The 24,368-nt window shown below is 45.6% G+C and overlaps 1 protein-coding gene across 2 annotated transcripts in view; it reads right to left on the bottom strand.

Moving 5' to 3' along the window:
- ACSS2 (acyl-CoA synthetase short chain family member 2) overlaps positions 1-12,775 on the bottom strand; it is a 69,152-nt gene extending 56,377 nt beyond the window's left edge. The window contains exons 1-2 of one of the 2 annotated variants that reach the window (XM_077458979.1): positions 12,163-12,775; positions 3,090-3,285 (exon numbers count right to left, since the gene is read on the bottom strand). In XM_077458979.1, the coding sequence (XP_077315105.1) occupies positions 3,090-3,285; positions 12,163-12,274 (308 nt within the window). In that variant the 5' untranslated portion in view covers positions 12,275-12,775. The remainder of the gene's footprint in view (positions 1-3,089; positions 3,286-12,162) is intronic. The other variant, XM_077458980.1, reaches the window with a different exon arrangement.
- Between the last annotated feature and the right edge of the window lie 11,593 nt (positions 12,776-24,368).

Below are 24,368 nucleotides of genomic sequence, written 5' to 3'. Positions count from 1 at the left end.
TGGTCACGGGCCACAATGAGCGGAGCGGGCAGATGACAGGTCCATGTCCACGCTGCATATGCAGAGCAGACACGGCCCACTCTACTCTATGGGTCCTCAGATCCGATCCGCCCAGACAAAAAAGGGGACGGATCCCCTTCTGTGTTTTTTTTTTAGCGGATCAGATTGGAGGTAGGCGAGTGTAAATGGACACCTGTGGCTTTCCTAGACTTCTATTATATCCTGTAGGTATAGTGCATTTTCTGAAAACGCACCAAACCTGCAGGTAATAACAAGTCTATGGCTCTGTGCAGGTAACCCGTGTTCTGTACTGCACCTGTACTGTACTGCACCTGCGGATCAGTTTCAAAGCAGCCCACTAACCACTGCAGAGCAGATCTGCTCAAATATACAGTGTGATTTTAGTAATCAACTTACCTTTGATAACAGTCTTCCATTCAGGTATTGCTGGCTGTTGCTGTGCCAGGCAGAGTACATTTGGTGCCATGCCTGTGACAGGAGTCGGCGCTATACAGGAAGCATTGGCTTCATTCATAACACTGATGCACTGGGATAGCAAAACGCAATCTGTGCTTGCCAACCCACCATCTCGGAAATGGAGGTCGTGAGCCACATCAGAGGTTCCCACGGGCCACTGGTTAGGCACCCCTAACAAAAAAAAATCTATGAGAATTGTGAATACCTTAATCGCACTTGCCCCTGACTTAAAAATGGGGGGGGGGGGGGCGCTACCAAAACTGGTGCACACAGAATCTGGGGCAGCTGTGCAAAGAAACAATAAAAACTGGAAGCCAACTGGTTACTATGCACCAGAATCTGTGTGCTCCAGTATCCAGTATTAGTAGACCCCCCCCCCCCCCCAAAGTGTAACAATCTTCCAGAAAAAAAAAAAATGTGACTCGCATAGACTTCTGTTAAAGTGTTACTAAACCCACAACAGTAAAAATCAGTCTGTATATGTAGAAGAGCATGCTTGTTATACTCTCCGTGGAACCTAAGGGGTTAATCCTCTGCATTGTGTAAAAAAAGGCTGTTTGATCCCCCCCTTCTTCCACAGTCCCCAAATCAACTCCTGATAGAGTCAGGCTGCACATGCTCAGTTTGGTGTGTATTGCTAGAGAGACTTTCACAGCGCCGGAGCCGCGAGACCCGGAAGTTGCTCCGGGATGCATGGCAGCGGTGAAGAGGAAGACGGAGGACCGCTTCGGGGGCTTCGTTCTCAGGTAAGTTATTCATAATGAGCTAGTATTCATAGCATACTAGCTCATTATGCCTTTGCCTTACAGGGTGTGCTTTTAAAAAAAAATAAAAAAAATGTGCCTTTACTTCCTTTTTAAAGTAGAACTATAAGCAAAAGTTTTTTTTTTTTTTTTTGGATAGAGTAAGGGGAGGGTTATACCCACCGTCAGGTTTTTATTTGCTATTGTTGTCCCATTGGAGAGATTTCCCTTTACTTCCTGTTCCATAGCCACAACAGGAAATGAGAGGAAATCCCTGCAAAGTAGGGAAATCCTCGATTGTCACCATTGGAGGATTTCCTCTCTATTACGGTTCTGGGGACAACCCAAAATGTGGGATCTTCTTTTACTTTCAATAACTAAACAGGACAAATAGAGAGGGTGAATCTTGTTAATGGGGACAAGCAGCAATAAAAACAGCTGGGGTGTTCCAATTCCTCTCTGCTATGTCCAAAACTATAAAAATTGTTGCCTTTCATTTATGCTTGGAGCAAAGCACCTTTAGTTTGGCAGATATTCTCCAGTAAGCTTCAGAAATAAAATTCTTCTTTGGATAGAAAACAGGCAGCCAACCAATCACTGCTAATTCTTCTCCTATCTATCATTTAGTCACTATTCTGAATGAAAACTCTTCCTAATTTTGCCAGACCTGGCTCATTATAAGCTGCAAGGCCATCTATATATAACCTCTATTAGGGATCTGTAGAGGAACGTATTGTGCCACAATTTCATTACCTCTGATAGATGCCCGCAGAGCCGGCTGATTAAATCAAAGCTGAACGTCACTGTCTGCCAAATGGATAGCTGGCCGAATCTAACAAGATGATAGATTACGGCAACAGCTGGATCCACCGCCATTATTAATACGCCATCCGCAGGGAGCACATACAATTCTAGCACTGTACTGAATGCAGAACGGTTTCTTCGCTTACACAAATTACTTACACGGCTTCATTATGTATTTTGGCTCTAGTCACTGTAAAAATTGTAACTGTTTATTAAAAGCAGAACTTCAGTCACTTAACCACTTCCCATCCAGCGATGTACAGGCATGCTGCTGGACTTTCATTGGTTATACCGGGACAATGCGTGCAGCCATAGGCATCACCCCGGTATCTGCTCTCTTGTACTCTAGGCAGTCTGCTCTCTTGTAATAGCAACCGGAGCGGTTAGCCAAGCCGCTCAATTGCTATTGCAAGCAGCGGCAGACATCCCCTCCCCGCCCCCTTCCTCTCTCATTCCACCAAGCTGGCTGGACTGCCAAACAATGTCAGGATCGGCTGTTCGTAATAGTAACCAGAAAGCGATAACACAACATCGCTTCCGGTTTAATCAGAAACCATGCACCATTTTTTGAAAATCAAAAGCATTCAGAAATACTGATCTTGCTGTTTTGAATGCTTTTAGGTGCAGAGGAGGGATTTGGAGTCTTAAGCTGGGTTCACACCATTGCTAAATCGCTAATTGGATGCGGGTTCTCCTCATCCAATTCGCAGGAGATTTTGACCTGCTATTGGTTTTCCTCATCCAAATCGCAATAGCAGGTACCAGCTGCCGGTCCAGGCATCTCGGTGGATCCCAACTGTAAAGTCGGGATCGATCCAGCACCTGGACCAGCCGAGTGGCGTCAGCCGACAGCGGACTTTAGCGAGCATGCATAAGTAAATGTGAGGGGTCGTCGCTAACGTCAGAGCGAGGGCAATAATTCTGGCACCGGGCCACCTGTGACTCAAAGTATGGAGGCCAGGCAACTAGTATTTTTAGAAGAACAGCACTGCCCGTCTCCGGATTTCTCACTACAAATTTCTTCCAACATAGTTTGCGGCATATAGGAGAAGTGATGAAGCTTACCAATAAAAGGCCACTTTGTCCCCCAGGTTCTTCTCCTGCACGTTCCTGTCCAGCACATTGTAGCATATGTTGGTGACGCCGCCTTTCATCCACTCCACGAAGATCTTCCCTTTAGTGATATTGAAATTGTACCTGAGCAACGGCTGGGAAGGCGGCACCCGCCAGTAGAAAGAATTTGCAATTTCACCCCAGAATGCTGCAGAAAAACAAAAAACAACATTAGCACAACTCTGAGTAAAATTTAAATTTCTCACAAAAAGGTTACATTTGCTGAAAACAGACCATTAAAATGCCCAGCAGCTTACAGCATTTTATTCACTGCCCACCACCCCAAGATTCATTCAGTAAGATCTCATTCTCTGTTCCACTGGTCCCAGTACTCTTTAGGTCACTGACCTAGGACAATTAAGCCCCTTACATATGGGCCGAATGCCTGGGGCGACTTCGGCCCGTTCAATAAAAACTGTCTGACATTCAGCCAGTGTGTATGGCAGCCGGTCCACTAGAAGCCTGCCATTTGGCTGGCTTCTGTCGGATGAGCATGCTTAATGGGGGAGATCGCTGTACTAGTGGCTCCGCCCGGAGCCGTTAGCGTGTACCTGCATGTATGTGTTATATATATATATACACACACACACACACACACACACACACACACACACACACACGTAGGCACACCCCAGACGATGTCTAAGGAGACGAAACGCGTCGGGCAGACTCCACTGCTGCCATTCTTTATGTGATAAGCGCTTGTATCAACTGCTGAAATGTAAGTTTGATGACCTTTTAATAAACTAATTGATTTGACGGAATTACGCTATTTGTGGCCCTATTTTTTCCATTTTATGGCCTTCTTGGGAAGCGTGACCTGTTCTGAGATCGTTTGACACTAATTTTGTGTACGGCCTGGCTTTGGAAGTGATTTCTGGTGTTGAATCTCAAGTTCCAACGTGGGTGGCCCTAGGTGCCTCACAGTCCTTTCTGATTAAAGCAAAATTGACCCTCGGATCGTATGTTCGCTTGGGTTCAAGAAAGTCGGTAAGCTTACACCTGCATAGGGTGTTGGTGTTGTCATTGCATATATATTTATCACGTGTGTGATATTTACACATAATATATATGTTTTTCATTTTAGCGCAACACTTTTTTATTTATACGTACATGTAGACACCAAAGAGGTGAGTATGAAGGCTTTGCTCCTGCAGGGAGCTGATGTCCAGATTTCTTCAGAGACCCATTAACACCATAATGCTGTGTACTGCACAATCATATACTAAGGCACATTGCATTTCCCTATACAGCCCAAGTGAATGGGCTAAATTGCACAAAATTGGACAAGCTGCATTTTCCCACAGTGTAACACACAGCACACTCGGTGCTGTACGATGCTGCATCATACATGCGTTTTTAAGGTGCGTTGCATGCCAGCACAACACATGGCAGTGCAACACAGGTAATGTGTGCTACTGCAATACAATGGTGTGAATGGACCCCGAAGGTGCAAGCCCTGACATTGTATTATTTTTTCTGCCCCACCACTTATTCACTGGATAAGAACAAATATTCAGGTCAGGAATTATACCACCTCCCTGGCAGCATTGCTCGTTTAGGTCTCTTGCCCCTTTAAGAAAGATAACCTGCCAAGATAAAATATGGTGCCATTACAGACTTGTTTTAAAATTTTTATTTAAATTTGTTTTTTTTTGTTTTTTTTGTTTTTTTTTAAGATAGGACAGGAGCATTTCCTATCCCTGCTACCCTGAGCTTTTACCCCTTATGTTCCCTTCATATAGTGTAAAATAAGTGCAAAACTAAAACTAGAAACGCCAATTTCAAGTCTCAGAACCGAGCAATTCGAAACACTGCCGCAGTCCTAAGACATTCGGCTCACTGGCATCTGCCCAAAACACCAACGGCAGTTGTGGGTGGACTTCCCCTCGCTGCACCCAGGTCACCAGTAAACAGCGTGAAGTACTCATTCAGCCATAACTGGTACACCGCTCATAAGACGCGTCAAATCCGCGAAACAATTCCTGTAAAATGAATGTTCTGCCAGACGAAGGATTTAAGAAGATGTACGACTGACTCAGGAGCGACATTGAGTCTGTGTGGAGTCATTTGTTTTTCTGTAGGGTTGGTGCAGAATAATTCTGATGATGTTCCGGTGATGGATGGCACAACAGAAGACATCACAGAACCTAAATCATAATTTATTGCTACAGCCTTAATAAACATCCAGTGTTCCAGGTCGGCAATTCTGATGGCAGCCATCGTTACACCAAGCGGGTGCAAGAAAAGCGTGCCGATTTCAGTAAAGCAAAATATGTAAGAGGCTTAAAGCTGAACTCCGGGCACAGACTTTCATCCCCCTCCCACAGCTACAAAGGATATCCTCCACTTTGTGATATTAGCTTGTAAAAGTAGCAGTGACAACATAGCCTGTGCAGAGAGCAGAAATGTGCGGAAGGACCCAGCCAGCGCCGCCCACCACAGGCGAATGACAGGAGGGGACGGAGACAAGACCAGTCACCCTGTATAAGGAGGGAGAGCAGCAGTGACCGGTCTTTTACCCCCTGACCAGAGCACTTTTTGCGATTCGGCACTGCGTCTCTTTAAAGCGGAGATCCGCCAAAATTTTATTTTTAAAAGTCAGCAGCTACAAATACTGCAGCTGCTGACTTTTAAAATAAGGACACTTACCTGTCCAGGGCGTCCGCAGACAATGGGGGACGGGGACGTGATGTAGACCCCCCCCCCCCCCCCGCAGGAGTCTATGCCCAGAAGTGGGTGCAAATACCTGTATTATACAGATATAGGCACCCCCCCTCCCCCCTGAAAGGAGGCAAATGTGACACCAGGGGTGGGTTCTGAAAAGCGGAAGCTCCATTTTTGTGTGGAACTTCACTTTAACTGACAATTGAGCCGTCGTGCAACGTTATACCCAAATAAAATTGACGTCCTTTTTTTTCCCCCCATAAATAGAGCTTTCTTTTGGTGCTATTTGTTAACCTCTGCGGTTTTTATTTTTTACGCTATAAACAAAAAGAACGACAATTAAAAAAATAAAATAAAAAATGTATATATATATATATATATATATATATATATACACACACACACACACACACATACACACAATTTTCCTCAGTTTAGGCCGATATGTATTCTACATTTTATTACTAAAAATAATAAATAAAGGAATAAGCATATATTGATTGGTTTGCACAAAAGTTATTGCGTCTACAAAATAGGGGATAGTTTTATGGCATTTTTATTATAATTATTATTTTTATTTTTTTTATTAGTAATGGCGGCGATCTGCAACATTATGGCAGACACTATTTTGGTGCCATTGTCATTTATACAGCGATAAAAATGCATTGATTACTGTGTGAATGACACTGGCAGGGAAGGGGTTAAACACTAGGGGGCGATCAAGGGGTTACGCGTGTCCTAGGGAGAGATTCTAACTGTGGGTGGATGGGCTACAACTCACATGACAGGGAGCAGTGATCTCTGTAATGTCACTAGGCAGAACGGGGAAATGCCTTGTTTACATAGGCATCTCCCCATTCTGCGGCTCCGTGACACCATCGCCGGGAGACTGGCAAACAGAGTCTGCGGGCACGGCCATGCTGTACGTGCACGCCAATTAAAAGGGACATACAGGTACACCCATCTGCCCACCGCTGCCATCGTGCCAACGTATATCGGCATGCGGAAGACGGCATGTGGTTAAAGGAACTTCCTGCGCCTTGTTTGAAAGGTACCTGTACAATCATCAATCACCTGTGTGGCCAGCTTTTAAGGGTAACTCCACTTTGATTGGAGGGGAAAAAAAGCAAATAGAAAAATAAATGATATTGCATGCACAAGTCATATTGTAATTAAACGTTATTAAAAATTACTTTTCCTTTTCAATCTGCATCTCTGACATTTTCTGTAAAAGGCAATATGGCTACTGGAGGTGTTCTGTACACAACGCCCCCTAGGTATGTCATTTCCTGCTTGTGCGATTGGCTCACCGATTTCTGCAGAAGTCTGCACTAAGATACAAGCCAGATTTTGAGCATCCCCAGCAACAAAAGTTTCATTTTTGGCGAGATACTCCCAAAGGGGAAAGAATATCTAAAAGGGGTGCAGACCGTGCCACTTTTCCTGCACAGCAGCTGATTGGCAATTATAAAATCACTCCCATACAGATGCACATGGACACAAACAGCTTCAGAATAACAAAAAAGGTAGGCATCTGCAACAAAGTTTGTTAAAAATCCCTGCAATGTACAGAGATCACCCGGAGGGGAATGTATTTTTCTCAACAAAGGTGGAGTTACTCTTTAAATCTACTCAAGCTATGGGTCCTACCTGCTACAGAAAATTGCTAATAAGTAGAGGTGAGCTCAGGTGTGCTGGTACACAAGTCTGACCCCGTCTGAGATATCCAGCCAGGAAGCTATCGAAACCAACAGCCAATCATAGGCAGTGGAGGCATTCCCTTCCCCACAGACATATGCAAGGGGCGTGTATACCTGTGGGTAATGCTTCCTCTGCCTGTTGACTTTGACAGCTTCTTGGTGGGATCGCTCTAGCTAGCAGGTGCGAACATTCCTGAGCTCCTTACTGCTCATAAATATGCATATTTGTTTAAAGAGTAAATAGAGAAAAATACATTCCCCTCTGGGTAACCTGTGTACATCACAGGGATTTTAATAAACTTTGTAGCAGATTCCTACCTTTTGTTGCATATGTCAGAAGGAATAGCTGTTGGTTTGTCTGTGTCCAAGTGAATCTGTTTGAGATTTTATAATTCTCAATCAGCGGATGCACCTGCAGGGCTCTAAGGAGGAAAGTGGCAATGCTCTGCAGACTCCAATGGAAAAAAAATGAATAAATGCTAATTTTTCTTTTCTTTTTTCAATGTGGATGTATTTATTTATTTTTATTTTTTTCCCACAAAAGATGGACCACCATGGCTTTCAGATGGGCTGTATTGTTTGGATCTGATCTTATCTTACCTAGTACAAAGTCAGTAGGTGAAGGAAACACACCCATCACACCCCTTGCGACACGGACAATAAAGTATTAAAGCGCACAAAACGATTGGTTAAATCTACAAGTCCTCATTTTCATGGATGGTTGAAGGCGCATGCAGGATCTGTTGTAAAGATCCCATTGTTTTCCCGCAGAAGAATTGAATGGCTGTGCACACTTGTACTTGTGTAAACACGGATACTTTTTTGCACTGGCACTTACCCATGCATGCGCATATGTTGCATTCCTTGAATGCAATACTTTTCATTTGGGGGAAATACTTCATACATGCATGCACGGGTAAACATCAAGCTTACACCGTTGCAGTGCGTTACACTAGGTTTACATCTATGTAATTGCTACAGCTAGCATTTGCATGGGCACTGCCACAAATGCAGGAAAAAAAAAAAAGGACCCTGCGTCTTTTTAAAAAAGCAGCCACAGGGAAATCTGGTGCTTTTGCACTATGCACTTTTCAGCAACCAAAAGCATACGTGGGGGGTGCCATTATGAATGAATGACAGCCCAGTGCATCTTGGCTGCAGGTGTGGGAATAGGGTCTGTCCCATTCCTGCAACAGTGTGAACCTAGCCTTAGGGTCAGTTCACACCACATGCAGTCTCGGGTGTTTTTTTTTTTTCTGCATGAGAAACACACAGGCAGTAAGGTTACAACGATTTCAGTTCACATTATTGCAGTGCATTCTGCATTTTTTTTTCTGTAAAAGACCTGCACTGGAATGCATCTTAAAAAAAAAAAAAAAAAAAAAAAAAAAAAAAAAACACACAACACACACCTAAATGCATTGCATTAAAAAGGGGAGAAGAACAAAAGGTAAAACACACAGGAACACTTTAAAAATGCATCAAAATCACACATGCAGAAATGCACCTAGAACTCATCTGGATTCTGGACTGCGCTTCTGTGGTGTGAATTGGCCCTTAGGCCCCTTTCACACTTTTGCGACTTGGAACTGCAAAGTTGCATGACAAGTAGTACCCCATGATTTCCAATGAGTATCATTCATATCTGTGCGACTACGAAGTAATCCCTGCACTACTTAGGTCCTCCTTTAATGCGAATTGAGGTCCAGAGACCTCAAGATTACACAGGCATTGCTTCAAGTCGCAGCAAAAATTGTGCGACTTTCAGGTTGCACAAGTGTGAAAGGGGCCTTAAAGTAGTTGTATAGCCTTAAAAGGGGTTGTAAAAGTTTTCTTTTTTTTCACCTTAATGCATCCTATGCACTAAGGTGAAAAAACACCCGTCAGTGACTGGTCCCCCAGCCCCCCCCCCCGTTTTACTTACCTGAGCCCTCGAACTTGTCCCACGAGAACGCGTCTTCTCTCTGCAAGGGGGTTCTCAGCTGTTGACTGGATAGATTGATAGCAGTGCAGCCATTGGCTCCTGCAGCTGTCAATCAAATCCAATGACACGCCCGCCGGGGTCGAGTCCTGCATTCGGCGTCTATGCATAATTGTTGCTTTTTTTTGGTTTATAGCGCAAAAAATAAAAACCGCAGAGTTTATCAAATACCACCAAAAGAAAGCTCTATTTGTGGAGGGGGGGAGGACGTCAATTTTGTTTGGGTGCAATGTCGCACGACCACGCAATTGTCAGTTAAAGTGACACAGTGCCAAATCAGAAAAAGTGCTCAGGTCAGGAAGGGGGTAAAATCTTCCAGGGCTGATGCAGTTAAGGTGAAAAACCACAAAGGTTTACAACCCCTTTAAACTCTGGCCTGTTAGTGGGTCCTGAGGACAGGAATTGAGAACCACTGTTGTAGGGGGGAGGGTATGGTCTCATCACAGGTACAGCACATTTTAGCAGGTCAGCCCCTCCCCCTTCCCTAGCAGGTGCTCCCAATTACCCTGATGGGAGTGTCTGCCCCCTACAGGTGGGGCTCGCCCAGCTCTGGACACATGAACAAGGAGGTGGAGTGGAGTGATCTCAGTGAGTATATTATGAAATATTCTGTAAAGTTTTCCTACATGTAATGATTGATGTGAATTTCAAGTTTTGTACACTTTGTGTTCAACATTTTTACACCAAGATCAGAAACCCCCCCCGGTTGCAGGATGAGGCTGAGAAATGTGAAAGGCTGCTTAAAAACATACATCAGTCAAACCATTGCTGACCACCTTTCCGAAAATGCTAATTGCCTGGCTACCGCACAGGGGAAAGTTTGTATCTGTGTGCGTGTATGACAGCTAGGCAACTGGCATTTTCATATAGAAATATACACATGGCCACTACAGCAGATGTCCCTTGGGCTGCAATTACCTTTGCAGTGAACCGCACATTGCATTAACACAAGTCACGTGTGATACGGTGAGTGAGCTCTATGAAGCAACCACTGGGAAAGACCTTTACCACTGACAATTCCTTTTTTCCGAGTTCACATTGAGGAAGATTTTGGAGTACAAATAATTGAAAGGGGGGGGGGGGGGGGAAGAAAAAACGCACATCGCCAGCAGGCAGATCTACAAGAAGCTGCTTTTGAAATGTATTTTTAACTTGACCTCCAAAAGGTTTTACCCCCCCCCCTTCATGACCAGGACATTTTCTTTTTTTTTGCTATTTAGCACCGCGCTACTTTACCTGCCAATTGCTTGGTCATGCAACCCAAATAAACCCAAATAAATGTATCATTATTTTCACACAAATGGAGCTTTCTTTTAGTGGTATTTGATCACCACTGCATTTTTATTTTTTTTTTATTTTTTTATTATTATTATATAAAACGAAAAAAGAAAAAATTCTGTTATAAAACATAGCCAATAAAATAAAACTTCTTCATAAACGTAGGCCAAGATGTATTCTGCTACTTGTCTTTGGTAAAAAAATAAATAAATTTTGGGGACACTAGTATAGTTCTGATCATGATATTGATCCGTATCTATATCACTATACTAGTAATGGCAGTGATCAGCAACTTAAAAGCGTGGCGGACAATCTGGAGCTAACCGACACTGGATGGGAGGAACACTGACATCACTAGTGCCACTAATACAATGATCAGTGCTAATACAGTACTGACGACACTAGTTGGATGACGGGAGTGATCAGAAGGGGGTTAAAGTGGTTGTACAGGCTGAAGGTTATTTACCGTCATGCATTTTATCCCCCCCATCTCGATACAGCAATGTGCACAAGAGCCTCAGCTCTCCAAGGACTCGCCCTCCTTATTGGCCAATGGTTCACACAGCTGTCAATCACAGCCAATGAAGAGAGAGGGGCGGGGCTTGGACTCAAGCTTGCTCTGGGAGCAACGGGCTGGAGGGAGGGGCCAGGAGCGACGTGTCCTTTGGACACAGCTGATCGCGGTAAAGGGCCTTTTTTTTTAAAGCGGGATCAGCTGTGTCCAATCACAGCTTGTCACAGGTACACAGACTTGCCGTCTATCACATGGGGAGGAAAGGAGTGCCAATAAAAAACGGCAAGACTCTCAGTACATTCTTTACACCAATATTTAGAACACTAATCATCAGTGTTCCAAATATCAGCGCCGTCCTGCCCCGCCCTGCCAGAGCCCATCAGTGAAGAAGAAAATACTTATTTGCTAAATTATATATTTTTTAAGGTTTCTTTAGCAAAAAAAATAAAAATAAAAACCCAGTGGTTATTTAATACTAGGGATGAGCTCTGGCGTGTTCACATTCTCCATGTGCAGAGCCCTCCAGGAAGTCGGCGCAGCGCTGCGCTAATCACAGGTGGATGTGCAGCTGCAGAGATCAGGCAATGTCTCAATGCCTGTGATTAGCGCAGTGCTGCGCCAACTTCCTGGCGGGCTCTGCACGTGGAGTATGCAAACACGCCCGAGCTCATCCCTATTAAATACCATTAAAATAAAGATCGGTCTCAAAAAAAAAAAATACAAAATTTTGTTTGGGTACAGTGTTGCATGACCGCGTAATTGCCATTCAAAGTGCGGCAGCACTGAAAACTGGCCTGGGCAGGAAGCGGGGGGGTTAAAATTGCCCAGTATTGAAGTGGTTAAAATAAATCTTAACGTTCCCTTTTAAAAAGGTCTTCTACTCACCATTGGGTTCCTGCACCGACCTCTCGTACATCTCCTGATACTTCTCAAAAGACGGGATGTGAGCCCCTGCAGAGACCTCCGGGGGTGGAGGGAAGATCTCAGGAGCCGACATTATGACTATACAGTACTGACAAGTCCAACAAAGGTAAGACTCCGCAGAATGGATGAAGCACCAAAAAAATAAAAAAATACGCCTCTACTATCAAATCACAAGGTGACAGAGGTGAGCAAAAACACGCAACTGAGAAAAACAGCTGCTTTAAAAATGTGCAGATGAAGAATTGCTGTTTAAAAAAATAATAATAATAATAAAACAGAGAAAAGTATGCAACCTAGGAAATAAAAATGTACTTTAAAAAAGCTGACAAAAGGCAAGACTCCTAGAATAACGGACAAGGTGTCAAAAGGGTGACAGACGTGGGGAAAAAAAAAACACTAAAAACAGAGAAAAATAAGTGAGGTAAAGAATGCAACTGAGAAAAAAAAATACTATAGAAATGCAACCTAAGAAAAAAAAAAAATGTGCTTAAAAAAAAAAAGCTGACAAAAGGTAAAACTCCGAGAATAACGGACAAGGTGACAGAAGTGAGAAAAAAAAAAAACACAAACACTAAAAAACAGAGAAAAATGGGTGATTTAAAGAATGCAACTGAGGAAAAAAAAATGCTATAGAAATGCAACCTAGGAAAATGTATTCTTAAAAATATAAAAACGAAAAAATAAATGTTGTTACGGAAATATAATGGCGAAAAATAGGGTGGTTTAAAAGTGCAACAGAAAAATTTAAATGCTGGAATAAAGCAACAGGGAAAAAATGAGTGATTAAAAAATGCTATTTTTTTTTTAAATAAAGTATAGCTGCAGAAGACGGCTAATTAAAAATAAATGCTACAGAGAAAACCAGTTGCTTCAAAAAAATATGTTGGGGTGGGGGGGGGGGGGGGGGGGGGGGAGAAGAGAGGGCATGAAAAAAAATTCAGAGAAAAATAAATACAACAGAAAACAAATGCAAAAAAAATATCAGGTGCTTAAAAAATGCAACAGGGAAAATCAGCTGCTTTGAAAAGTCAGAGAAAAATAAATGCTATAGAAATGAAAAGGGGAACAAGAACAGGTGCTTTAAAAAAAAAAAAATGCAACAGAGAAAAATAGTTGCTTTATTTAACTGCAAGTAATGGAGGGGCACTCTGGGTCCTGGGGATGTCACCTAGCAGTTGCACACAATGCTCCTCTATGTCAGTTCAGTCCCTGAATATCCTGCTGGGAGAAGACTGAACTCTACAGGTCCAATGCTGAGTAGGGAGTGCTGGGAGCGGAGTGTCCGGTCATGTCCTGTGTGTGAGGAGTGTCCCCGGGATGAGGAGAGCCGGCGGTGACACCGTGTCCTCTGGGAGCGGAGCCCGGGCTCTGTCTGTACACAAGCTTCCTCCTCTACTGGGCGCCGCACACCGCCTGCTACAGGAAGAGCTGAGCGCCGCCATCTATGGAGCCGCCTAGTGTCCGGAGGAGCGCACTGCCCCTGCTGGGTGTGGCGGCCTCTATGAAATCTGACAGATCTGTGTATACATGTCACTTATCTGTCACCTCTGCTGTGTACACAAAACATATGGTCACGGATTTTATTTGTTCTTTTTTTTTTTTTTTTTTTGACTAGTAAAGGTGTCCCCTTTTCCATCACTTATGGCCCGTACACACACGATCCAAAAATTGGGCGAAAAATACCGCTTTCGACGCAATCGTACACTAATCGGATCATTAGTACGGAGCTTTCAAGAGCCTATCACAACAGTTCATCCGATATTACTATATATGACATGCATGAAAATTTTCCTTGTATGATATCGGATCGTCCGATTTTTCATTTAATCAATACAGTTGTCATCCAAAAATACAATACAAATGCACTACAACACATGACATCACTTCTGATATTTTTGTTATTGTTTTATTCTGTTGTACGAGAATTTTCATAACTTTGGTGAACTCTTCAGGTTCGATTTACGACTAGCATGCAAAGAAAAACATGGACAATCTATCGTCCGATTTTCGGATCGTGTGCACTCACTTATCTGCATTTAATTAGCCTTAGAACCTGTGTAATTCAAAGGTGTTCGGGTTTAAAGGGATGAGGTGGAAACTCTGTCAGGGATGGCAAACCTTGGCACCCCAGATGTTTTGGAACTACATTTCCCATGATGCTCATGCACTCTGCAGTGTAGTTGAGCACCATGGGAAATGTAGTTCCAAAACATCTGGAGTGCCAAGGTTCACCATCACTGCTATGTGTTGCACAGTGCTGCCCTGACCTGTGGAGAGGAGGACACAGCACACTGATGATGGTGGACAGAGCACATTGGTCTCTGCCCCCTGCATGCCACTGCTTAACCCTCCCAGCTCCCAGTAATGTCCTCCTCTCACTCTGTCTCCTTTTTCCTAGGATATTCCCACAGTTTCACTTTCCTCCTCCTCCTCCTCCTCCTCCCCTGTTTGGCTCACCTGCCTATGGCGAGTGCACTGCACAAGCCGCCAGGCTGCTGTGGTCTTGATCGTTTATTGAAAAATGTCGCCTGGCGGGGCGCCATTACGTTACTGCACCGCCAGGGCATGTACGAGCTTTCCCGAGACCGGCCAGCTTCGGAACGGCGTATGGGCAGTTACATGGTCGGCTCGCAGCCAACCTTTTTACGGTCACCGATGCTCGTAACAGACTTTAACGGGCAGCCCAAAAAAGGGATTAAATTTGCAGGCTGCCTGTAAATCTACGGGCGGTTGGCAACGCTGGGACGGATTTATGGCAGTCACAGGCTGTGTCACGACCCTCCAACTTGTATCTTAGAATAACAGGGAGATGAAGCCTCCGTTAATCTACATGTAATGTCCCACCCCCATTGTGTTTAGCTGCTTAGTGGTCATGAAGGAGGAGAGAGGGAGTGGGCTGTCATTACCACTGTGTGTACCCTCACATGTATGACTCTATAGTCGCATGCTGAGATGTGATAGGGAGGAAATGCTTAGCATAGAAGCTCACTGAAAACTGAGCATGTGCAGAGTTGCCACCACAGCTGCAAAATCCTTAGCTCAATTGGGGACATGAACAGAAGGGGGAGATAGAGAGCAGCAGGATCAACCAGTTTTTTTGCAGAATACAGAAAAGAATCCCCTAATGACTGAGTATGAACAATGTGTAATACACCATTTATCGATTTAGTTTTTTCTATGACGTGGGGTTTAGCGACACTTTAAAGTGAAAAGGTAAAAGTAGCCTTAATCCTCCTCTTCTCAGGTCCCCTGTTGGCACGCCTGGCTCCCCCCTCCCTACTGAGTGCCCCCATAGCAAGTCGCTTGCTATGGAGGCATGTATGTGTGTTTGCTCCCGAGCCACGCTGTGTTTGTCCATTGACACACACACACAGCCCAGCTCTGCCCCCTCCCCCCCCCCCCCGCTCACCAGTGACTGCCTGTCCATTAGGGGTGCCCCCTCTATCCACAGCCACAACATCATAATTCTCTATGATCCACGGCCACTACCCCCTATGCATGTTTCTGGCCCCTTATAGGATGGCAGGCATTCCAGCGGCGGGGGTGTTTTTTTTTTTTTTTTTTTTAAGCACCTGATTACAGCCAGAGGCTCAAATAGGGTGGGCTTGTGGCTCAGAGCATTGCCCCATGAGCCCACCCAGGTGTTGAAACAGTGTAAGGAATATTTGCTGTTGCAACACTGATTCTCCTCTGAGGCCAATCTGGAAGTGGGTCTGATACCCCTCACCCCATTGGCCCGAAAGGACAGTCCATCCTATGGGACGTCTACTAGAAGGGGAGGAGATGAGACGCGTGGCGGAGGTGAGGAAGAGAAGACACAGAAGCTGCTTCCCTGATGCAGCCTGATGTCCACTGATGCCCCATTCCCTGCCACTGCCCGATGTGCCTGCCGCTGCCTGATCCCTGCCACCTAGATGAGTTTAAGTGCTGGGGGGGAGGGGGTTTGAGGTGCCACAGGTGGGGAAGGGTTGGTTGTTTTCCGCCCCCCCCCCCCCCAAACAAATAAACACCAGCTGCCACTGCTGCTCATTGGCTGCGATTAGGATCAATGAGGAGAAAGAAAGCAGTGCATTTAATGCTAAAGTGTTACTAAACCCAGGAGCCTGCATTCACTATATCTGGTCACAGAACATGGAAATGCAATTATTTTAGTACGGTAGATATAAACTGCTAAATACCTTTTCTCGTCAGCAGTATAGAGCAGTCTTGTGACTTCTATCAGTGTCCGGTTAAAGCTTGTAGGAGGGGTTTTCATTCTCCACTGATTGTCCTATGAGGCTGCAGGACCCCTGATCCTCTGTCTGGACAGTGCTGATTGGCCCTGTGCCGATCACATGCAGTCTCCAAAGAAAAAAAAACCTCTCTAGAAATACACACCAAACTGAGCCTGTGCCCCCCAAGGCTCTGTTCTATCAGGAGATGGATTGGGGACTGTGGCAGAAGGGCAGGATCAGAGAAGCCAGAATCAAACAGCCTTTTTACACAATGTGGAGGATTAACCCCTTAGGTTGCATGCTTTACTGCATATACAGACTGATTTTACTGTTGTGGGTTTAGTAACACTTTTTAAGGTAAAAACCCTTCTGACTTTAGAACCACTTTAAGTGGAGGGGAGAAGAGTTTCACTTTAACTGCCCAGAGTTCGGCTTTAACCCTTTTTGCAGAATTGTGATCCAGCGTTGGACCTGTCACTGCTAACAGTCCTCCAATTATATCGTAGATGTCAGCACAGAAACGATCACATTCACATCCTTCATAAGTTACATTATATGATTGTCTTTTGTGGTTCTGTACAAAGTGATACAAATAGAGGTATGTGTTCCAATACAAATGTTTACCAAAGACAAGTACATGCAGAACAGCTACAAGGCAAAGTAAATAATAGAAATGGAAGAAGAGAAACATATCTATACAGGTCAGTTTCCATTTGGAAGTGGTAAAAATAGGTGGATGCAGCCCCTTTTTTTACCACCCCCCCCCCCCCCACCTCATCCCAGCATCCTGTCTCAGTACTCTATAAAAAGTGGTTGAAAATCCCCAAGGTTTTTTACCCTAATGCATTAAGGTGAAAAGCCTTCTGTGCTGCAGCTCCACCCCCCCCCCTTCCTTACCTGAGCCCGATCCGATCCAGAGATGTGCACAAGCGCAGCGGCTCCAGCCACTGTCTCTCTTTTCATTGGACAGATTGATAGCAGCAGGAGCCTGATGTCAATCAAATCCAGTGACACAGGAGCGGGGGGGGGGGGGCGGGGCTGAGTCGAGCTGTCTGCATCAATGGACGCTGCAGTGGGCCGGCCGGCACGGGTGCCCCAATGAAAAGGAGGGTCCAGGAGTGCTAGGGGGGCACCCCAGAAGAGAAGGATCGGGGCTGCTCTGTGCAAAACGGAGAGCAGGTAAGTATAACATGTTTGTTATTTTTATTTAAAATATATAAAGGAAAAACAAGGGTTTACCACCCGTTTAAGAGCCGCCAAACCTGTGGGCTGGCTCTTGGTAGAAGTTTTGCCTTGATGGGTTGTTGTCATTCTGGAGGAGTGGGTGTTCAAGGCAGGCTACATTGGCATGTAAACAACTCAAGGTAATGCCCACATGTAATACTGAGCTTCCATGATAGAACTAAAATCCAGTGAATGAAAAGGGCAGGCCAGGGACAGTAAGGTTAGGAAAGTGCTAGATGAAGCTGGATGTCATCTTTTATGCCTCTTAAGCCAGAGCCCCCAATAGCAAAGCCGCTTGCTCTGGGGGCACTGGTGTTTGTGCTCGCTCCCAAGCCCCACACTATGCATCCATAAGACACATAGAGCCGCAGCTTGGACCGACCTGCCTCCTCATTGGCTCACTGGCTGTGATTAAATGTAGCAGGAGCCAATGGCTCCCACTGCTATCACAGCCAATAAGGAATGAGAGACCTGGGAGAAGATCAGCTTTCACAGACATTGCTGGATTAAGAGGGAGCTCATGTAAATTAAGACTCCTTTCTTTCATAAATAATAGGGATGCCAGCATGTTAAAAGGGAACCCCCCCCCTACACACACACACACACACACACACACACACACTTCACATTTTTCTTTTTAATCCTTGCTTACCTAATGCTGGCTTGTCCTTAATTCAGACATGTGTCCACCTAGCAAATCCAGCATTGTTCTATCGCAATCTGCATTTCCGCTGCCATCATTTGGATCCTGTGTCTCCTCCTTCCTCCATTTAGTCATCAGGAGGAGGCGGTACCTTCTGTGTTTCGGCAGCCAGCTTCCGATGACATGCCGCCAGGCCCACCCCCTGTGCCTTTAATGAATGTAAGCATATGAGCACAAAACTGTAGCTTTTGACTAAAGTTGAATAATGTCCTTGCTATAGGTGTAGGCCATTTACATGCCTCCTGAAAAATTTCCAGAGGTGGCATCCTTGTTGCTAGGATGTTGCTAAGACACTCCCAGCCATTACTCACCCCCACCATCACAGGAGCAAGCTCTTAAACCCCAGCACATGTGCGGTTCACTATCGCCTCCTTTGCAGCATCACTGAGATTTGATGTAGCACTTACACCTTCTAGGTCGGGGCTTCCTCTGGTGCGGCAGACCTCTGCGTTTCCTCCTTCCTCGGCTTCACGGTGGCGTGGCTTCCCCTGCGTCTCCTCCCTCCTCCTCGGCGGCCAATTGGATTGCTTCTCCTCTCGGCCAATCGGGTCTCAGGACCCAATTCCCGAGCCAGGATTGGCCGGGAGGAGAAGCAGGAGACAAAAGCAAATGTTATTTCGCTATTATCACACAGTGTTCTGCGCCCAGAGCCCATCTTTTTTGAAGCCAATTCGAGCCTCGGGCCCTAATCAAGGAATGGTGCTCAGAGGTGGGTGGGAAGGGAACCAAGGAATGGTGCTCGGAGGTGGGTGGGTGGGTGGGAAGGGAACCAAGGAATGGTGCTCAGAGGTGGGTGGGGGGGGGGAGAGTGACCAAGGAATGGTGCTCAGAGGTGGGTGGGGGGGGGGTGACCAAGGAATGGTGCTCAGAGGTGGGTGGGAAGGGAACCAAGGAATGGTGCTCAGAGGTGGGTGGGAAGGGAACCAAGGAATGGTGCTCAGAGGTGGGTGGGGGGGGGGGGGGTGACCAAGGAATGGTGCTCAGAGGTGGGTGGGGGGGGGGGGTGACCAAGGAATGGTGCTCAGAGGTGGGTGGGGGGGGTGACCAAGGAATTGTGCTCAGAGGTGGGTGGGGGGGGGGGGGGCGACCAAGGAATGGTGCTCAGAGGTGGGTGGGAAGGGAACCAAGGAATGGTGCTCAGAGGTGGGTGGGGGGGGGGGTGACCAAGGAATGGTGCACGGAGGTGGGTAGGGGGAAGAGAAAAGGGTCTTATTCAGAAAGGGGGAGTTCTTGCAACTATTCCCTGAGAAAAAAAGCCCTGCAAAGAGGGGTGACTCTAATAGAGGGCTGTTTGAGCTCCAATGCTGTGTGCCTGCAGGATCTAATGATGGTAATCCGGCTCCGGATATCACTCAGGAGGACAAGGCTAGCATTTTCTTTCAGTTGTTTTGACATTCTCAATATTAATTGTCAGCTACTAGTTAAATATTGGCCAAGCACATACAGGAGTGTAACTACCATCCTGCTGGGTTAGCTGTAATAAATGTTGGAAGCCACCGACCACAGCTCACCTTAGTAAAGTCCTGGCCATGTGCCACCTTATTGGTATTCCACTGGCCACATTCCCAGAGGAGCCCTTGTACAAATCAACTCCGAGAAGTCAATTATACTAAGAGCCTGGACGTTCAAAGGTTATTGATTAAAAATGTGACCAGAGTATCGCTGCTGCATTTATCTGTGCATGTTGAGATGGCGGATGCAACATTTGTTTTAAATGAGATCCTTATTCTCCAAGAACAATCCATGCACATCTACTGCTTAAAGGGGTTGTAAACCCTCGTGTTTTTTTCACCTTAATGCATCATATGCATTAAGGTGAAAAAACACGGGCAGTGGTTTTTGTTTTTGGGGGGGGGGGGGCGGAAACCCTCTTTTTAGAGGGTTCCAGCTCCCACTGCCTCCCGGGGCTCCGAGGCACCAGAAGTAAGTTCACCTCTCGGCAATCATCTAGGACACGTCACAGGTCCCAGATGATTACCTGGCCAGTCACAGCATGCTGCTCAGCTCACACGTGCGTGGGCCACAGCCGGGCACCCATAGCCGGGGGCCCACAGTGACCATGCCGGCACCGCAGAGAGGAGGGGGGAGACGAGCAGGGCTTCATTCCCCCCCGCATCGCTAGACCCTGGTACAGGTAAGTGTCTGATTATTAAAAGTCAGCTGCTGCCGTATTTGTAGCTGCTGACTTTAATTTTTTTTTTTTAAGCGGAACTCCGCTTTAATGGACCTGTAATCTATTTTTAAGGAAATTATTTCTTGCAGCGAAAGGACACACTCCCTTCACACAGGAACAGAGCTGAGGTTGTCAGTCAGCTGGAGCTCCCTTCCCGTCACCATTTTTCTCTTGGTGTCAGGAAAACTTGTCAAAAGTGATTCATGCTGATAACAGAGGAAGGAAGCAGCAGATAGAAATGACACTTGGTGTTCCTAATTGAGACATGTACACACTATAGAGAGATGAGCTTTGTTCATATTTCATGTCTGAGGTTTACAACCACTTTAATGTGATGGAGATGGGGTTTACATCTACTTTTAAAGCCTAATTTAAGCCTTTTTTTTTCTGGTGCGGGGGGGGGGGGGGTAACGACAACTCTCTATTACACTATACAAGAAATAAGTGATATAGCTGTCTACAGTTTCCCCTACCACCCGCTCAACACAGTTGTGCTCCTAACTCCTCTTTAGCATCAGTGTTGCCCCTTCGCCCCCATTGAGCACCAATGACCCTACCATGCCCTGTTGGCACAAAAATGCCATTTTTGTTTGCCTGACTGACCACTGATGTCAGGGCATTCTTCCTCCCATGGACACGAACACCGGCATTTTTTTTATTTTCTACTGGCTACCCTTTCCAGGCCTTTCGTCCTCCCACTGACCGTTAATGGTGGCCATTTTTTTCCTCCTACACCATCCATTTGTTTTCTTCTTCTGGCCACCAATATTGAGCATTTATTTCTTCCACTGATCTCAGGGCACTTTTTCTTCCCAGGGACCAACGACTCCAGGGAATCCTCCTCTTCCCAATGACAGTAGGCCTTACCCCTCCCCCCCCCCCAACAACTGACACTGGGGCATATTTACCTTCCACTGACCGGCAATGTAAGGGGCCCTGTTATAATATTCCTTATAGCTGCACATTGCGATATCCTGACTGTTGCACTCTATGCCCCCAACACATTTCCTGGGTGCTTCTGTTAAAGTCAAAACCAAGAGATTCTTCCTCCAAACAGGTTCATGTAAGTTTTTGGAGCTTCGCGCTACAAGCAACACAACAATATTGCAATTTTCCACATTTTGTCTTGTCACAACCAAAAACATAAATATATTTTATTGGAATTTTATGTGATAGACCAACACAAAGTACACATAATTGTGAAGTGGAAGGACAATGATAAATGGTTTTCAACATTTTTTACAAATAAATATGTGAATAGCGTGGGGTGCATTTGTATTCAGCCCCCCTGTTTCAATACTTTGTAGAACCATATTTCACTGCAAATCAATCTCCAAGTCTTTTTTGAGTATTTCTCTATCAGCTTTGCACATCTAGAGAGTGACAACAATTGGATTTAGGTCTGGACTTTGAAAGGGCCATTTTAACACATTAATATGCTTTAATCTAAAACATTCCATTGTAGCTCTGGCTGTATGTTTAGGGTTGTTGTCCTTCTGGAAGGTGAACCTCTGCTCAAGTGTCAAGTGTTTTGCAGACTCTAACAGGTTTTCTTCTAAAGCTGGCCATACACCTATAGATTATCTGCAGATTTTCTATGGTTGGATGGAAAAAGCCACACAATTTAGCGAACATGGAGAAATCTGTTGCACTTTTTCCATCTAACCATAGAAAATCTGCAGATAATCTATAGGTGTATGGCCAGCTTAAGATTGTCCTGTATTTGGCTCCATTCATCTTCTTATCAACTCTGAGCAGCTTCCCTGTCCTTGCTGAAGAAAATCATACCCACAACATGATGCTGCCACCACCATGTTTCACGGTGGGGATGGTATGTTCAGGGGGATGCGCAATGTTAGTTTTCCAACACATAGCATTTTGCTTTTAGGCCAAAAAGTTCAATTTTGGTCTCTTCTGACCAGAGCACCTTCTTCCACATGTTTGCTGCGTCCCCTTCTCGCAAACTGCAAACTTCTTATGGCTTTCTTTCAGCAATGACTTTCTTCTTGCCACTCCTCCCTAAAAGCCAGATTTGTGGCGTGCACGATTAATTATCCAGATAGCGGGCAATTGTGCTGCAAGTTTGAAAATGCCTTGCTAAGCAATTTCTAGACTTGACAGGCTTCACAAGTTTATTGCACGATTGCATCAAGTCTGCATTACATCAACTTTCTTTGCAAACATTCTGCAAGTCTGCTGCAAATTTTGGTTCAATTATGTTGCGTAATAGTCATCCCACCACAGGGGTCACTGTGGCTGAATTTTCATGCTGTAGATTGCAGACCTCTTGCTGTAGACTCGCCACTGCAACTTTTGCTCTTGCTAAAGACTTGCCTCACAAATTTGCTACAAATTGGAGATGTGTCAACTAGAACTTGTACTTCAAGTGCTCTGCAAGTGTACAATTTGTCAGCGAAAATGTGCAGCAAGTTGACAGACTTGCATTTTAAACACTGCCACAAATGTGTGGCAAGTTATCCTTGCTATCTGGGTAATAGTTGTCCTGTGGACAGATCCTCCCACCTGGGCTGTGGATCTCTGCAGCTCCTCCAGAGTTACCAAGGGCCTCTTGGCTGTTTCCAGTGGCGGCTGGTTGTAATATTTTTTTGGGGGGCGTAGATCAAGTAACCTGCAACCCCCCCGTCTGGTCGGTTAGGAGCCTGGCACTTACCCCATCTATAGTGGGCAGCGCTTTCCCACAGGCAACGGATTCCTTCCCCTGCTCTGCTCCTTGTCCTCACTGTGTCTTTTCCTTCCCCTCTATGGCAGGCAGCGCATCCTGACTTGCGGCGTCTTCCCCTGCTCTCCATCTCGGTATCACAGCGACTTCTGCTGTGAGTCTCCTCCTTCCTCCTCATCCTAGGCCAATTGGAATGCATCTCCTTTCAGCCAATCAGAAAACGTGTCTCAGAGCTACGCTTCCTGATTGGCAGAGAGGCGATTTAGTGTGAGAATAGTGAATATTCATTCGCTATTCTAACACACCTGGGTGGGCTCTAAACGCAATGCTCTGCCCTATTTTGAAGCCTATTAGAGCCTCTGTCTCTAGTCAGGTGAAAATCGGGTGCAAAAAGTGTGTGCGTGTTATACGCCAATACTTCAATTTTAGCTGCCTCAGAGGGGACAGGGAGGGGGACGGGACTAGCGCCATCAGATTACATACAGTGAGAATGTCCTGTTTACTCGGCGGCCTCTGTAATAGGAAGTCCCGACTCCTGGGCCACCATTGGACCACTGTTCTGTCTATCATAGAAGATTCTCACTGTATGTAATCTGTCGGCGCTCGTCCCACCCCCCTCCCTGTCCCCTCTAGGCTGCAGATGGGAATTGATCAGGCTGCACTGATGGCGATGGTGAGGCTGCTGCATTGATGGCAGTGGGGAGGCTGCTGCATTGGTGGCAGTGGGGAGGCTGCTGCATTGGTGGCAGTGGGGAGGCTGCTGCATTGGTGGCAGTGTGGAGGCTGCTGCATTGGTGGCAGTGGGGAGGCTGCTGCATTGGTGACAGTGGGGAGGCTGCTGCATTGGTGGCAGTGGGGAGGCTGCTGCATTGGTGGCAGTGGTGAGGCTGCTCCATTGATGGCAATGGTGAGGCTGCAGATGGGCACTGACCTTTTATTTTGCTTCAAAGTTGCTTATTTAAAATGTCATTTTTTTCCTAAAACTTCCCTCTTAAAATGAATGTGTGTGTAATAAAATACATTTATGTTTTTGGTTTTAACATGGCAGAATGTGGAAAATTTCAAGGGGTATGAATACTTTTTCAAGGCACTGTTGATACAGAGAGGAATGAGCTTGTTTCAAAGTTTTTTTTATTGCTTCCTTATGAAATGCTTTAGTGCGCACGATCTGGG

The sequence above is a fragment of the Lithobates pipiens genome, unplaced genomic scaffold, assembly GCF_037356315.1.
Source record: "Lithobates pipiens isolate NorthernLeopardFrog02 unplaced genomic scaffold, aLitPip1_a1.2 Scaffold_28, whole genome shotgun sequence".
NCBI classification, from domain to species: domain Eukaryota; kingdom Metazoa; phylum Chordata; class Amphibia; order Anura; family Ranidae; genus Lithobates; species Lithobates pipiens.
The sequence above is the reverse complement of the archived record's forward strand: the minus strand, read 5'-3'. Positions and strand labels throughout refer to the sequence as shown.